Genomic DNA, 17006 nt, shown 5'->3' with positions numbered 1-17006 from the left:
GAACAAAGTCTTACCTACAAGGCCATTACTAGAACACCCATCCTTGACAAAAAGATTACTGACCTCTTTAAAATGCTCTATGTGACCTATCATTTGTTGCGAGTGTCTCTCTTCAGTAGTAAGCAGCAAAGATGTTCTTTTACAGCTATGGATAGCCATGCTGGATGAATCATAGCCTCTCATTGTCATAGATTGTTTCACTCTGTTTTGTGCTCTGACAGCCTATCAAATGTCAGCATGCAGTTAGACCATCAGTCAGCTTCATGTTGTGTTATTACCACTGACTATAAAGAAACTTGGAAAAATAAGATCTGGGAACAATAGAACTCAGTTGTTTTCAGAGTTCTACGGTGCTTTGGCTGTAAAAAAAAAAAAAAAACAAAAAAAAAAAAAAGCCACATTCAAAGGGACTTTTGGAAGTCCTTTTATGTACCATGTCTCATAGCATTGTTGCCATGTGAACAGCCTGAATGGAAGACTCGAAAAGCTTTTCAAGATGGGATCTATATACAGTACAAGGATCAGCATATAATCAACATAACCTTAAAGCTTTTATGCTTTATAATTTCAAATACAGAAATCCCATGACTTCAATAAGCTAAAAAGGAACTAGACAAAGACAAAAAAGTTTACATTTGTTTAATGTTCTTTTTAATAATAATAATAAAGAAGTACAACCTCTGAGTGCCAAAAAACAAAGGAACTTGATAATTGTTTTCAATACCAGCAGTTCCTGGGGGGTGTAGGCACAGCAGCATTACCAATTCTCAAGTGCACTAAATACAGTATAACTGAATAAAGACTATGGAATGACCACATAACACAATATCACATACAGTGGCAGAAATTTGCAAGGATAGTCCACTCTAAAATTAATATAATGTCATTATTTACAAACTCTCTTGCTTTTTCCAAACCATGTATGACTTTTTCATCTGTACAAAACAAAATGACATGTTAGACAGAGTGTTAGCCTCAGTCACTATTCACTTTGATTGCATCTTTCTTCCAAACATTGAGAGTGAATGGTGACTACGGCTGTCATTTTGTCTAACATCTCCTTTTGTGTTGTACTGAAGAATGTCAGTCATATGGGTTGGAAAGAGCATGAAGGTAAATAAAGACTCTCTTCAAAACTGCTCCAGATTTTTGGAATCCTCTCAAAACCACTTTGCTTTCATCAATAAAATCCTATAGATTTTCCTATAGACATTCCTAATTGGGATGGAAAACTTATAATGACTAAGTGTGTAATGAGCACATTAAATTGCAGCACCAATCAACACTATTGAAAAGTGTGATGTCTCACCCTCTATTTCTTTCTCATCCTGTCACAGTCCTCTTCATTTATGACCAAAACAAGATTCATGAAGTCTGTTATTTTTGATCAGCCACTACACCTCTGGCTTAAACCAACCTGACCTGATAATAGGTATAATTGCAGCTCAGAGTGAATGGTTCATTGTTACACGCACATAATAGGAGGACGATAGGTCTAGGACTGGACATAAGACACAAACATACAAATCAGTGACACACAACTAACAGCATCCCATTTTAAGTTTAAAGAAAAGAGCTGATACAGCACATGAGTAAGACTTCTTCTTTTGTGTTAGTAGAAGTCGGGACAGAAAGTTGTTTATGATGATTGGGGCTTAGAGGCACAATGACAGGCCTTGCAAATGTTCATGATAAATACAATAAAGTTACATATCACATATTTTATGGCTGACAAGGTGATATAAAAGCGCTAGATACAGTTTATTTGTTTTTGGGCTGTGCTGCTTTATAAAGAGCCACAAGACAGAAGAGAGCTCCCCCGATTGTCAGAGCCATAGTGGTCCTGTACAGCAGTCTGTCTGGAACACCTCACTTTAGATGGATAGGAATCTCGTCTGAGGCCTGGAAGAAAAATAAAATGAAGAAAAACAATGTGAGGAGAGGCTAGGGACAAGAAGAGGAGGACTTTAGTTTACACAGTCCTCTTTTCCCCATTCATGAACTCAATTAAGTAGCTTCAGGGTTCTCAAGCCTTTTGAACAATGAATTTCCATGACTTTTCCAGTCATTTGTGTTAACTGGATTAGGGCTGAAATGATTAGTCGACATTATCGACAACGTCGACAATAATTTACGTTGTCAAATAGTCATTTAATCTCATTTACATGAGATCACATTAAACTCTAATGATGACACACGAGAGCAGCACTGCAGTTCACGCCTGACTGAGGAGCGGAAGCATTAAACAGCTCACAGTCCAGATGCACTCTAAACTTTCCAAACAGCTTCAGGTGATGTAGATCACAAAGTATGAGGGAATTATAATGCAAAAATACAAAATAATTTAATACGGAAGCACTCTCGTTGTGGAATAAGTGCAGATGGAGCTGCCGCTCTGCTGAAGCAAAACTTGCATGTCGAGTGTCTTAAAAGGAAACACCCCAGCATTACATCTTAAATGCAGTTATATTTAATGCGTTATAGCTTTATTAAAGTTCAAATAATACAGAAGCAGATAATGTTAATAACTACAAACTCTGAAACTGGGATTTCTCTGTGTGATCAGCGCCTCTTCTATGAGTTGCGCAAATGTCCCGACCTAAGGGGAAGAGATTGAAACTGCACCGGCTGATGCACACTAGAGGCTGTGTCTCGTTTGGAAGGATGCGTCCTCCGGAGGTCGCATTTGTCGGCTGCATACGTCATCGAGGCTGTCTCGTTTCAGAAAAGCGAGTAGGACACTTCGAATGCAGCCTTCGAATGCGACCTTCTTTCATGGGAATTCGGAGGATGCATGAGGTGTATCCTTAGTGGGCACTCACAACCCACAATTCTTTGCTTCAACGGAAATGTCTAAAAACATTAACGGCAATTTGCCCGTAAATATGATGTTCAAATGCAAGTAATGTTAATTCCCAAATTGAAGTACCTCAGTAGATGGGTGCAGAGTATATAATATGTATTATTATATTAATATATAATTAAAATAAAGTATTAAGACTAAAAGAACAACTGTAAGATCTATTTTCTTTTCTCTTTACATCATTATAACTCTCCTAAAATGTACCTCATACATTCCCTTCCAGAGGGACTTCGTTCCCTTTTCACTCAAAGCGCTCGCGCTTGTTAAAGAGTGGCGTGCTGTCATAGCAACCATGTTACGTTCCGTTTCCGTTCGTCCTACGAAGGCCGTCTCGTTTAAACGAGACTTGTTTAAAGGAGGACACTCGGTATACTGCAGCCTTCAAAGGACACGACCTCCGGAGGACGCATCCTTCCAAACAACACACAGCCTCTGTTGTGGGGACACTCGTCCCTCAGGCGCACGCTTGCTACAGCTAGATTATAACGTGATGACTAGCGACTTATTGAATCATAATACATGTGTCACTGTGCATTTCTTATCGTGAAGAAAATTGGCAATATGCAGCTTTATTAATATGAGAGAGTTTGTTTTTTTGTGAGATAAAGATGGATTAAAGTGAACAGAAATGTGAGAGAGGGTAGTCACTGCAACAAAATAAGTTTTTGATTTGTTTTGGCTTGTTTTCCAATATAAATATCTAAAACTCCTTTAAAACAATGTACATTTAATTTAGGAGCTATACTGCAGAAGAAAAAATTGTTATCTGAGAATGTTGAATATAATATTAAAAATACAAATATATAAAAAATTATAAATCCTTTAAAAAAAAAAGATGCATTCACCTGAGAAGCAGCATATAAGATATTTAGACTTGCTTTTAGAGAATAGATCTTGAATATAAGTGTATTTTGTCTTTACTGCACTTGCAGAAATATAACCAAGTGAAAAAATACACTTATATTCTCTTAAAGCAAGTCTAAATATCTTATATGTTGCTTCTCAAGTAAATATATCTTGTTTTAAGGATTTTTAGACATTTTTAAATGGAAAACAAGACGAAAACACTTGATGATAATAGGATTTTTGCAATTAATTTCTTTACTGAATTAAACTTAATAAAAAGTGTTTTTTCCCTTTAATTCAGTGAATGTCATTTAGAGATATTTTTAAAAGATGATTTTGTCCTCTTTATTGTTAGTAAGCACGTTTAATACAACATTTTATGTCAGGGCACAAGCTGAATAATCGATTAAGAGCTAATGATTAATCACTGCAATAATCGCAGAATAGTCGAATAATCGTTCTAATAATCGTTAGATTAATCAATTATCAAAATAATCATTAGTTGCAGCCCTAAACTGGATAAGGATTTTTTAAAAATATTTGTCTATATTGTACTCACAAAGAGTAGGGTACAACTGGGCTAAAGGCTCCCTGGGTTAAAAGGCACCTTTGATTTTATTTTCTCCAAAAACACTACATAGCAGCAAAAACTGCCACAGGACTTTCCTAAACACATGTTAGTCACTATATACACTGCAAAATATTCCTGATCCATAAGGCCATTGCCTGTAATGTTTTTTAAAATGTTGCAAATTTATGTAGCTAATTAATATCCTGGAAATTATCACATTTATTCTGAGACAAAATACTTGTCATTTTCAGTTTTGTTCAAGGTCATTATATTCAATAAAAATTCAATAACTGGCCAATAACTGAAAGTATAATAGTATTTGTGGGCCTTTAACCGCTGTTGCAGGGGTTAAAGACCCCTTTAAACACATTGTTTATCTTAAGTGTGGGAAATAAATTTGTTATAAAAAATCTTCAAAGTGGGCTTTGACTGATCCGATCACAATAGAGATTCATTTATTTATAGAATACTTGAGATGTAATGAATGTCAAATTTGATTGAAATGAACAAGAAATTATGCACCCTTTTCTGAAGTGGTTATTTTCAATAAACATTATCTTAATTTGTTACTAAAAAAACCATCTTGCTGTCTCAAAAGTACTTGCCTATGTTGACATTGTGCCCTATAACTATTGCTCCAGTATACACTATATCAATATAACCCCCCTGGGGGCCATTTACCCCAAGTGAGAAAGCCTTTTACCCCAAATGTGGGGTAAAAGGCTGCCTCACCACCTTTATAAATTATAAAAATTATAAAAAATAATAATAATAATAATTTAAAAAAAATGTTTTTATTCAAAACAACCTTCTGTTGTTATTTCTTTTAACACAAATTATGTTGCTCCATCAATTTTAAATAAAAATAAATGTATTTCTTGAATCTCTATTCACTTTGTGACCAGAAAAAAAAAAAAAGCTAATTTTCCTTAAGGTGTGCCTTTAGCCCCGTTGCACCCTAATAAAAATATTTTGAACACATTTATGAATAGAAATTATACACAAAAGAAATTTCAATGGCTCTTTGTGATTTTATAGATTTTCATGACTTTTTCAGTTCTAGAAATCACAATCTTTTAATTCCCTGATATTTCCATAACTATGGGAACCCTGTAACTAATTTGTTATATACGCACCTGAAATATTCTCTGGAGGTCTGGAACCTTGTTGGCACCCATATACCCCATGGCAGCACCTGACTCAGACATGACTTTAGTAGGGGCGGCAAAGATTATGGTAAGGGATTCAGAAGGTATTTGACCTCAAGCCCTGAAAGAAGTTTACAAAAAAGATATCAAAAAGTTGATATCTATTATCTTCCTTGGGAATGGGACTATGTAAACATTTTCACTCTTAAGTACCATCTATGAGATGTTGATCTTAACTTGTTTTTTTTTGTGTGTGTGTGTGTGTTTTTGTGAAATCCATTTCGATTTCTATAACTTAACTCAAGACATAAGAGTGGCCTGTCGGATGCATTTCAGTACTGGTGCTGCTGACATCGGTCATCTGTCTTAAGAACACCCAAAACTCATGATTCATTTCAACATTTATGGGACTACTTAACAACTATTTAAACATAACTGAGATTAGCTGTATCATCACTGTTACAGTGCGCACTAAATAAAGCCAGTTGATTTGTACACAGTTATTAACAATTATATGATAAACATTTATTTGGATTAAAATACCACTACTCACGTAGGCCAGAGAAAGTTATATTCAATAAATAACGACTGTTTTAATACAAAACACCTCTATGGATCACACAGAGCAGGGCAGTTTAGCCGCAGACAAAGGTCATTGAAGTAGCCGCATACCTGGGGAATGTAGGCGGAGGATGACGCTGCTCCCGTCAGTCTTTGTGTGAAGCCACTAAATCTGTAATACATTTTCTTATTAAACAGTAACCGGTCGCGACGAGGTGAGCGTGACCGTCGGGAGACACTCAACCGGCTTTTCTCGTGTGTAAGAAGTTGTCGTGGTAGTATGATGTCATGTGCAGGCAAGGTCGATAAGTCATCACACTGTTCCTAGCACCAAGTTATTGTGGAAAGGCCTTTCCCAATTAATAAATAAACATTGTAAAAGATTTTTATATATTCTGGAAAAATTTATTGTTTTTTTCCCCCCACCTGGAACCCAAAGGGAAAAGAAAAATTGATATATATATATCATACTGTTCCAAGTTTGTACAAGATACTGTTGATTGTAAGAGTATTTTAATACAACTTTGTATCTTAATTGGAAAATATCACATTCACATTCAAGCCAAATTTTGAATAATTTTTGAATAAGGTTAAGCAATATGGCACTTCTTTGGTGGGTATTAGAAATAAAAAAGCAAATAAATAAAAAAGAGGCACTTTATTGTAGCTTTTATTTTTAATTTTACATGTGTTGGGAGTTGTATATGTTTATATGATGTATATGTATATAATCCGTTTTTTTTTTATTCATTTATTTATTTATTTTTTTTATTTAATAAACAAGGATTACAACCAAATGTGTCTTTCCTTATTAATTTCCTTCCAATTATGGGAAAACACCATATGCGTAAGCATTTCTTTTTTTTTTTCTTTTTTTTTACTTTTTGTAAATTAATATAGGCCTACTTTGTGGTCATTGATATGTAAATGGTCATAATTGTTTTTCAATAAAACAAATCACACTGTTCCATATCTACATAAATCTAGTTTGTGAAGAGTAAACCACTTTTTTAATTCTTCAACTAAAATCCAATAAACTAAACACATACACACACACACACACACACACACAAATTGTATAGTGAACTATTACACCTGAGTTTCTTTTGTATGCCATATTTGTTTTGTTTTGTATAAAATAAAAAAGACATACGCTTAATACATTTCACCATGTATTTATGTTTGTATGTAGGCTATTTAGCTATTTGTGTTCTAGAACTTCTATAATAATTGGTGAACGAAACAGATCATTCTTAAAATCCATAAACATTTCTTTATTTTCTTCATACACATAGTTGATTTTACCAGTTAGAATACATTTTAAATCACAGAATAGAGCTACATAAGATTTCATTTGCATCTTTAACACCCCCTTCTCAAATAGCCACAAATACATTGAAGCATAAAACTGCAACATCCCTGCTGCTTCATAGCTATGAAATGAAACAGACATGAAGGCATACATCTCCTTACAAATGCAAGCATAAAATCTGCTTGATGTGACATAAATCAATGTTTGTGCAATTATTTAAAAGAAGTTCTCTATGGCATGACAATTAAGGCTAAAGACAAATCATGTCATTAGAGCATAACCTGAATTTTGAACAATGCAATCTATCTTGCTTTTTTACATCAGCATCATGATCAGTTTAGCTTTAGCAAAATTCTGTAAGCTTTCTAGCCTTTTAATAATGTTACTTTTATATCTATTTTATTTCCATAATAACATAATACTATTAAAAATGTAAAGTATGTCCCCCAATAGCATATCTTATTAAATATGACCCAAAATTCATTTTTTCATTTTATAAAGACGCATAAAGTCAGAAAGTTCCTGGAATGAGGGAAAAAGGGTTTGATTATGTGCTTGTATTTAAAGAGGAGGAAGGAAGCGAGTGACAGCCCTCCTACTGGTGAGTGTGTGGGTGAGGTGTTTGCTAATCAATTTAGTTAATGCCTCTTGATTCACACACTCATGTATGGACAGGTTGCAGATCTGTCGCTGTCTGGTGGAACAGCTGATGTTTGTTTTTTTGTGACTAGTAATGTTAACTACCATTCTATGATCAAGACAAGGATACAATTTATTTGAAATTTCACATTCGTGAGTCGCTTTTCTTATCAAAACAAATGAATGAGTTTCACAGTATTCACTTTCATATCGTGCTCAAATGCTTCTATTATGCCACTCCAAACACTCTCCAACCCCTTAAACCTTTTGCTTTTGTTCTCCTTGCATTTTTTTTTTTTTTTTTTTTTTGAGAGCTTACAGAGCCATGGAGCTGAATTAATGATTTAACAAGTTGGATGGACCTCTCCATGGAAACACGAACATGTATGAGCTCCTTCTAGAGCGCTGTTAGGACACAAGGTCTCGCCAGATGCCTGTTTCAGGCAGCCTGACCATCTGTAGTTGTCAAATGCCACTGTTGTCTGTTTTATTTAATGGACAGTTATTTGACGCTGTTGGATCAGTTTTGTTCGTTCACACAGGCGTGGGTTTACAACACAAACATTGGCTAGTGCAAATCCTTCGGATCTTAATGCTTTTTTTTTTTTTCTTTTTTTTTTGTGCACTTTAAGCTGGGGTTTTTTTCTTTAATTCATTGTTTTCTGTTGGTTCCGAGATGGAGAAAGTTTGAACATGATGCCTGTATTGTCCAAAGAACACGTCCTTCAATAAAGAGGTACTTATGTTATTACATATGTCTGAAGTTTTCACCCGGACAAGTAGTGTGTTCCTTGTCATAATCAATGTATTTTAGAGCGTACAGTTTTTGATGTTATAAAATAAAGGCACATAAGAGCAGGTGATGTTACTAAGCTGAAGACCAGCACGTTCCGAGGATCTCAGGATGAACAACTTTACAGTCAGTTGAGAAACTCAGAGGAGAGACTTCGCATGCAGCGTGCTGAGCGGAATTTGAGCTCGTGGTAGCACTGTACAAAGCTATGGTAGATAAACGTAATGGGCAGAGCCAGCAGCACAATACCACTCACGACACACACGCCACCCAGCACGCGTCCCGGAATGGTGATGGGGTACATGTCTCCATAGCCGACGGTCGTCATGGAGATAATAACCCACCAGCAGGCTGCCGGGATACTGGCGTAGTCCTCATTGCTAGTCTCCAGGTCAAGTCCATGCTCCAACAGCTGTGCCAGGGCACTGAATATTGCCATTGCAACACAGACAAACACCAGCAGCATGACCATCTCACGGTAGCACCTGCGCAGCGTCAGCCCCAGTGTCTGCAGACCGAGGAAGTGGCGTGCCAACTTAATTAGCCAAAAGATGCGCATTATTCGTAGTACGCGCAAGGTGACTCCTGCTCGCTGTAGCTGAGGGTTCTCTCCTGTCAGCGCTGTCATAGTGACAGACACATAGTAAGGAGTGATTGCCAGCAGGTCAATAATATTAAGGGGGCGGCGCACAAACTCACATTTGTCCCGTGAGACAATGAAGCGCACTATGCATTCGGCAGTAAACCAGCCAATGCATACTGCCTCGATAATCCTGCATGAGATGGGGAGAAAGATAGACAAGGACAGAGAGAGAGAGAGAGAGAGAGAGAGAGAGAGAGAGAAAGAGAGAGACCATTAGAAGAGATCATCATCCTTTGAGCATTAGAAGTGACAATGAATACATAATACAGCTAGAAAATGATGAGGAACCTTTAAACTAATTGTATGCTTTATAGTTGTATAGTAACTAAACAAGTGCTTATATTAGCTTTCATTCATGCACACCATGCAATCAATGTGCTTTATATAGAGAATGTCATCTCATTTGGATTGTGTAAACATCTCCAGTGTTTTCTTGACACTGAAGTGTCAGGATCTTTAGAAGATGAAAGGCAGGAAGGTAAACCTTGCTCAGTAGTCCTTGGACTTCTGATCCAAAAAAAACCATTCAATTTAATTGAACTTTTTTTTTTTACCGTTTTGATTGCCTGTTCAACACAATTTCTATTTAATACATCAAGAAAAACATCTCTTTTGTGAAATGATCCATATAAGAATGTGTCCATAAATTCTGAGTGGTTATATTGTTGATCAAATTTATAAAATATGCTGTGACAGTGTAGACAGCTGTTCTGGTAAAATAAATACTGATTAAAGTGAAGATGTTATGTACATGTGCCCACAAATTCCAGATTGTTTTAACAACTTTAAGTGTGTATGCTGTTATCAATCCTAAATATCGAAGATAAAAAGAAAAGCTAAATATTAGGAAATGTGGACATTTAAAGACTGTGAACGCACATTTAGAGGTGAAGACAAAAAGGGGGAAGAAGGTTATCCACAAAAACACATATCACCATCTGTGGCATTTTTGGAAATACAATAATACTGCATGCATGACAAACCTTGCTGGGTTTAATCCCATCTCTTACCAGCTTATCATACACATATGAGAACACATACCTGAACCCTGAGACAAACAGTGTCCACTGTGGAAAATGGAATCAAGACTGCACTGGATACACAGTGAAAAAAAACATTAGGCCCTACTCACAAATACAGCTCTGGAAAAAATTAAGAGAGGATCGGTGATGACCTGAGGGTGCTTCATTAAGGCTGGAATCGGGCAGATTCATCTTTGTGAAGGACACATGAATCAAGCCACGTACAAGGTTATCCTGGAAGAAAACTTGCTTCCTTCTGCTCTGACAGTGTTCCCCAACTCTGAGGATTGGTTCTTCCAGCAGGACAATGCTTCATGCCACACTGCCAGGTCAATCAAGGTGTGGATGGAGGACCACCGGATCAAGACCCTGTCATGGCCAGCCCAATCTCCAGACCTGAACCCCAATGAAAACCTCTGGAATGTGATCAAGAGGAAGATGGATGGCCACAAGCCATCAAACAAAGCTGAACTGATAGAATTTTTGCGCCAGGAGTGACATAAAGTCACCCAACAGCGATGTGAAAGACTGGTAGACAGCATGCCAAGACGCATGAAAGCTGTGATTGGAAATCAGGGTTATTCCACCAAATATTGATTTCTGAACTCTTCCTAAGTTAAAACATTAGTATTAAATTTTTGTATTGATTCCAATGACAAATCCAATAAACATAACAGGAAACGCGGAATCACATTACATAAACCTAAACCCTTCTAAAACATTAGTATTGTGTTGTTTAAAAATGAATATGAACTTGTTTTCTTTGCATTATTCGAGGTCTGAAAACACTGCATCTTTTTTGTTATTTTGACCAGTTGTCATTTTCTGCAAATAAATGCTCTAAATGAATTTGGGAGAAATGTTGTCAGTACTTTATTGAATAAAACAAATATGTTCATTTTACTCAAACACATACCTATAAATAGTAAATCCAGAGAAACTGATCATATTGCATTGGTCTATTCATTTTTTCCAGAGCTGTATTTCCAGACAGAAAGAGACAGAACGAGGGAATATCCAAATAGGACAATATGACTCAAAACACTGAAAATGGAGGGGAGAACTTTACAAGGATGGCTTGAAAGATGTGGTAATGTCCAAGTACAGACGATAAAGACTATAATAGACTAAATTACATTTTCTTTTTTTTTTTTTTTTTTCTTTTTGCGACGTCTACTGGGCAATAGGGGTATGTAGGCTAAAAAAATCTCCTTGGTAAAATTGTACACATGCAGACTTCAGTATTGCTTGCATTATAACAATAAGAATATTTTTCTAGTAACTGCTTCCAAATGGTTTCTTTTGGTGGGAGAATTACTAAAAATTATAGCTTGAATGGAACTTGCAAAGGAACTGCAATAACAAGATACAAAAGATAGAAAGAATCATGTGCTTAACTGGTGGGGATAAACTTGTATGATCACAAAATATTACATCTGAGACTAAACAAGAAAGAAAAGTGTGAAGAGGAGAGCGATTCCCTCTATTATGGCGTTATAGGTGGTATGAATGCTCACAGTGCTGAGCTGTCCAGTGAGAGATCACATAGAGAGACTTCATACATATAACTAAATTTGCACGGCTGTGTGTAAAATAGAATATTTTCAACATAGATGTTGAAGTTATGCATGTACCTGTGTTCCTCCACTGAATTGTTTTTTGCTGTATCCCAGTCCGGCAGAGTACTTGCACAAAGGATGACCATAGACGTAATCACAAAAATCACTGACACCGACGCAAGGATCTGCGCCGCGACTGAGGAAGCTGGCTCCTCAAAAGTCCTTCTCATCCTCTCCAGCCACGGCGCGTTCCCGAGCCTGCCGACCTGTTCCTCCTCACCTCTGGACTCCACCTCTGCCTTGATGTCCTCCTCTGAAAAGTACGTGAATGTGTCCGACATTCTATCCTCCAGCCGTCGCTGGCAGCAAAACTCCAAATGTGAGCTCTCCAAACCCCAGTAGATCATTTCGTTATAAAACGAAAGCTCGCACATCTGCGGGACAAACCTGAGCTTTCCAGATCGGACATAAAGCATGATGAACACAAACGCCTCGGAGTGCCTGTCGAAGAAAAACTCGTTTCTCTCGCGGTCATAATCGTCACATACCTCCAAGACCTCTTTTTCAGAGGAACAGCTGTGTAGTCTGCTCACTCTTCGGAGAGGAAAATCCTTAATAACTTCTCTTGTGAAAGCATACTTGGTACCACCAACATTTAGGATACATATATTCTTCCCAAACTTCATTTTGGATCAGATCGGCTCAACCGATTGAAGCGAAAAAGAGAGAAATGACGCACAATTTGGCTCAATGATAGTCATAGTTCAAATTCAATGCATTTTTGTAAGCAGTAAGAAAATAACGCCAAACAGCTCCAAACTCGCGCCCCAAAACAGCTGGCGCACAATATTTCAGAATAAATAAAGATTTGTGCCAGACTGAGCGCGCGCGCGTCACTTTCAAGAACCGTGGAAAAGTGACTTCTTGCTTTCTGCATCATCTAAACTCCAGCCTTCAGTGGGCTGTTTCATACAGTGATGTCACACATCGAGAAGCCTAATGCGCTCCATTATGCACTCCCAAAGAACGGGCGTTCCCAACAAAATGAAATGTATTTTAATGACTTTTTTCATGACGCAGGTCTGGGGTTTACCAATGTAGGCTTTGGTGCTTAAAACGGTTTACTGTAGTCTACAATCTCTGTCGATATTTATTTGTTAATAGCAAGGAAGTAAACCAGGAGTGGACAAGCCACGTTGGGAAACCATAAAAATGTCAATATTAAAATCAATATTGCAAATTAGTTTTGTCCTATTTGTTGTCTTCCTACACACACACACTCACACACACACACCCAAAGCAAAATGACATGTGCACTCCTGTTAGTGAGTTTTCTAGGCTACATGATATGTATAAATAGTTTAACACAAATACAGTATACGTTTTTGTTTTTCAATTCCAATTTGGATAGTAGAACAGTCAAAAATGTTTTTGTTTTTTTAAATGCTACCATTTATTTAACTACCTGTACATACCCTTTACTCTACATCACAGTTCCCTTGCACATATAGCATATTTGTGCATAAGTTTTTTTTTTTTTTTTTTTGTCCTATTGTGTATACTGTATATTTAGCCTACTGTGCAAATGTTTTGGCACTTTAGATGTTTCACAAAAAAAAAAAAAAACATTCGGATGGTTATTTTATGTCTTTTGCTTTAATGAGTCAATAGAAAATATCAGTTTTTTATTTCCAAACAATCCTTTCACAAACAGAATAGAATAGAAGTAGCACAAGCAGCTCTGCAACATATGGTATGGCCCCCACAGAGCCTAGATTTCAACATCACAATTAATCTGACACCTGTTTTACACCGCAAGCGAAGTAGTGCATGAGCTGAGTCGAAACTGTGTGTCACGACAATTTTCGCTGCAAACAACGCTTGTGCTTTTATACCAACAGTGTTCCTGGTGCAGAAACGTCGGCACTCTATACAGAAAATCAAGTTATAAAATGATTATCAGGAGTGAGCTACTGATAAGTATTACAAACTTAATTGTCATGAAATCTTATTTACATGATGCTGGTGTAACCTAATGTAGTCTTACAGAATGTCAGCCAACACATGCTCTGCTCATTTCAAACATTATTTAATGAAAGGGGGAGGATGGAAGCAAGGAAGTAAGTTTTCTGCCAGGATAATCTTGTACTTGGCTTGATTCATGCGTCCTTCACAAAGATGAATCTGCCCAATTCCAGCCTTCCTGAAGCACCCCCAGATCATCACCGGTCCTCCAACCTGGTCCTCTAATGGTTAGATGGAGACCTGGAGAGGCCTTCAAGCCACAGTGTCTCGCAACCACTGTGAAATTTGGTGGAGGATCGGTGATGATCTGAGGGTGCTTCAGCAAGGCTGGAATCAGGAAGATTCATCTTTGTGAAGGACGCATGGAAGAAAACTTGCTTCCTTCTGCTCTGACAGTGTTCCCCAACTCTGAGGATTGTTTTTTTCCCAGCAGGACAATGCTCCATGCCACACAGCCAGGTCAATCAAGGTGTGGATGGAGGACCACCGGATCAAGACCCTGTCATGACCAGCCCAATCTCCAGACCTGAACCCCATTGAAAACCTCTGGAATGTGATCAAGAGGAAGATGGATGGCCACAAGCCATCAAACAAAGCCGAGCTGATTGAATTTTTGCACCTGGAGTGACATAAAGTCACCCAACAGCGATGTGAACGACTGGTAGAGAGCATGCCAACACGCATGAAAGCTGTGATTGAAAATCAGGGTTATTCCACCAAATATTGATTTCTGAACTCTTCCTAAGTTAAAACATTAGTATTGTGTTGTTTAAAAATGAATATGAACTTGTTTTCTTTGCATTATTTGAGGTCTGAAAACACTGCATCTTTTTTGTTATTTTGACCAGTTGTCATTTTCTGTAAATAAATGCTCTAAATGACAATATTTTTATTTGGAATTTGGAAGAAATGTTGTCAGCACTTTATACAAAAAAATAAATAAATAAAAATTAAAATTAAAAAACATTTTACTCAAACACATAGCTTACTCATTTACTCATAAATAGTAAATCCAAAGAAACTGATCATTTTGCAGTGGTCTCTTAATTTTCCTCTCTTAAATATTGTCACACCAAATATTGATTTATTTGTTTTTATGTTTTCTGCACTTTGTTTGAAGTTAATTGAGAAATAAAAAATATTCATGGCATTATTTTTTGAGAATATCCTCACTATACAACATTTTCCAGTACTGTATATTATCACCCATGCACCAAAACATTAATATTTAGATTATTTTACTAATATTTTTATTTTATTTTACCATAAGTACCAATAAAAATAGAAATGTATATTAACCAAGTTTCATTTTATCCTGTGCGAAAAAGTTATGAGTGATAAGTTGAGGGTGCAGGCTGTAGATTTCATTCACCCCTCCTCCTCCTCCTCTTTTCTCTCTCCTCCTCTCATCAGGAAGCTGCTTGCTGCGCTCGAGCCTTTTCTAGCGCGTGAGTGAGTTACTGTATTGTACTGTGAATCTCTGGAGGGGGGCTGCAAAAAAAATCTACTATTCTTACTGAGGTTCACCCCACCGTTTTTACCAGATTTTACTCCAGTTTGCTTTTTATCAGGTCACAGGACCTAGATGTCTCTTTGATTCGCATATTTAGTTTGTTTTGTTTTAGTTTATGGTTTGGTTTTTTAACAATCCGGGAGGGCAGAAATGGCGGCCAACATGTACCGGGTCGGAGGTATGTCCGTTTATATTTCTGAATTAACGTAAGTCAAAACACGAGAAACACCGCAAGACCTGTCTGGGCGACACGGGTTCATTTCAGGCGGAATTCCTGCAATCAGTCGCCCACTTATAAGCTCTTAACGCGTGCAATGTCCTTGCAAAAAGATAGCGATAAAAAGATAGCGTGGATGGAGAATATATTGGGTTCTGATGTGGGTCAGGCCTCTTAAACTATCATAGCCGCATTAGCATTTTAGCAAGCGTGCTATGTTGCTAGCTAGCCACATCATAAACAAATAATGATTACTGTATGTAAAATACACTTGAACTCGCTTATTGAGGAGCACGTTTGCCCTGACTTTGACCCTATAGGACAAAAGTGAGTTATGCTCGCTAGCTGACCATGTCGATTATTGAAGCCGATGTTTTTCTTTGTAATCACTTGTCTCCTTTTTGGCACGTATCCATTAGTTACGGGTCCTCATCCGGCATGCAAGGTAGCAAAGCGAGCTAGCGTTAATACAGCCACCCCTTACTTCTTTTTTCCACAGAGCAACCACACTGACTTTCTTTACCGCAATTAAATGAAACATTGCGAACGTGCACTTTGTTGAGGTGTATTTTGCTGTCACACATCTGATTATCACTATGTCTTTAATATTAAACAATAGCATCGTTTGTTTGCGCTAATAGCCGGCTAGTCAATGCCGTGGTATTTGATATTGTTTCATGGCGTCGTTAATGCTGTGGATTAATTCAGTGAAATTCGCGAGGTGTCTCTTCATTGACGTTTGAACGGAAAGCATGTGTGAGAAATTGTTACATTGAACACTTCCACACAGTTTTAATCTGATCGCTTCATTTTATGCTTGTGATGCAGATGCAGTGTATCGGAATGTGACTCAAATGGCCATGATCAAAATACTGTTTGCTCACATACTTAACTGATTTGAAAGATAAAGCAGTTTATTACTCATTCAGCCACTTTTTGGAAACTCTTATTATGAGTGTAGTGATGGTGGATTGTTTATATAGCATATGGAGAATATCATTTTTTGATTTTAAAGCTTATCCTAGTGAGAATACAGGACAAAATGCACCGAATGCCCTGTGGAACCCTGAGAGTTTCAGTTGTGTTCTGAGTCTTCCCCCCTGTCACTTTACAAGCCTGGTTGTGTGGTTTTCATATTGATAACAAAATCACCAACAAATATGCTTTATCTTTTGCTGCAGATTATGTCTTCTTTGAGAATTCTTCAAGCAACCCCTATCTGATCAGGAGGATAGAGGAACTGAATAAGGTAATGGTAGTAATTTGGGTTGGTGGTCATCGATCCCATTTACAC

General features: G+C 37.2%; 2 protein-coding genes and 1 pseudogene across 5 annotated transcripts in view; 1 reads left to right on the top strand and 2 right to left on the bottom strand.

The window, feature by feature from the left end:
• Nucleotides 1-695: 695 nt before the first annotated feature.
• LOC127426817 (cytochrome c oxidase subunit 7A-related protein, mitochondrial-like) lies at nucleotides 696-6539 on the bottom strand (annotated as a pseudogene).
• A 70-nt stretch (nucleotides 6540-6609) lies between these two features.
• On the bottom strand, nucleotides 6610-12876 carry LOC127427269 (potassium voltage-gated channel subfamily G member 3-like). 2 transcript variants are annotated; one of them, XM_051674766.1, is made up of 3 exons: nucleotides 12008-12876; nucleotides 11468-11475; nucleotides 6610-9506 (listed from the first exon to the last, which is right to left on the bottom strand). In XM_051674766.1, exons 1-3 carry the CDS (start codon nucleotides 12641-12643, stop codon nucleotides 8861-8863), a joined length of 1290 nt encoding a protein of 429 aa, XP_051530726.1. In that variant the 5' UTR covers nucleotides 12644-12876; the 3' UTR covers nucleotides 6610-8860. The 2 variants fall into 2 exon arrangements, with proteins under 2 accessions (XP_051530726.1, XP_051530725.1); XM_051674765.1 differs by lacking the exon at nucleotides 11468-11475 and having other exon boundaries at nucleotides 12033-12876.
• A 2560-nt stretch (nucleotides 12877-15436) lies between these two features.
• Nucleotides 15437-17006, top strand: part of LOC127427262 (metastasis-associated protein MTA3-like) — a 40782-nt gene continuing 39212 nt past the window's right edge. For all 3 annotated transcript variants that reach the window (XM_051674751.1, XM_051674750.1, XM_051674752.1), the window contains exons 1-2: nucleotides 15437-15673; nucleotides 16894-16961. In XM_051674751.1, coding sequence (XP_051530711.1) covers nucleotides 15646-15673; nucleotides 16894-16961 — 96 coding nt within the window. In that variant the 5' untranslated portion in view covers nucleotides 15437-15645. The remainder of the gene's footprint in view (nucleotides 15674-16893; nucleotides 16962-17006) is intronic.

The sequence above is a fragment of the Myxocyprinus asiaticus genome, chromosome 36 (genome assembly GCF_019703515.2).
Source record: "Myxocyprinus asiaticus isolate MX2 ecotype Aquarium Trade chromosome 36, UBuf_Myxa_2, whole genome shotgun sequence".
Lineage (NCBI taxonomy): Eukaryota > Metazoa > Chordata > Actinopteri > Cypriniformes > Catostomidae > Myxocyprinus > Myxocyprinus asiaticus.
This window is presented reverse-complemented; position numbering and strand designations above follow the sequence as displayed.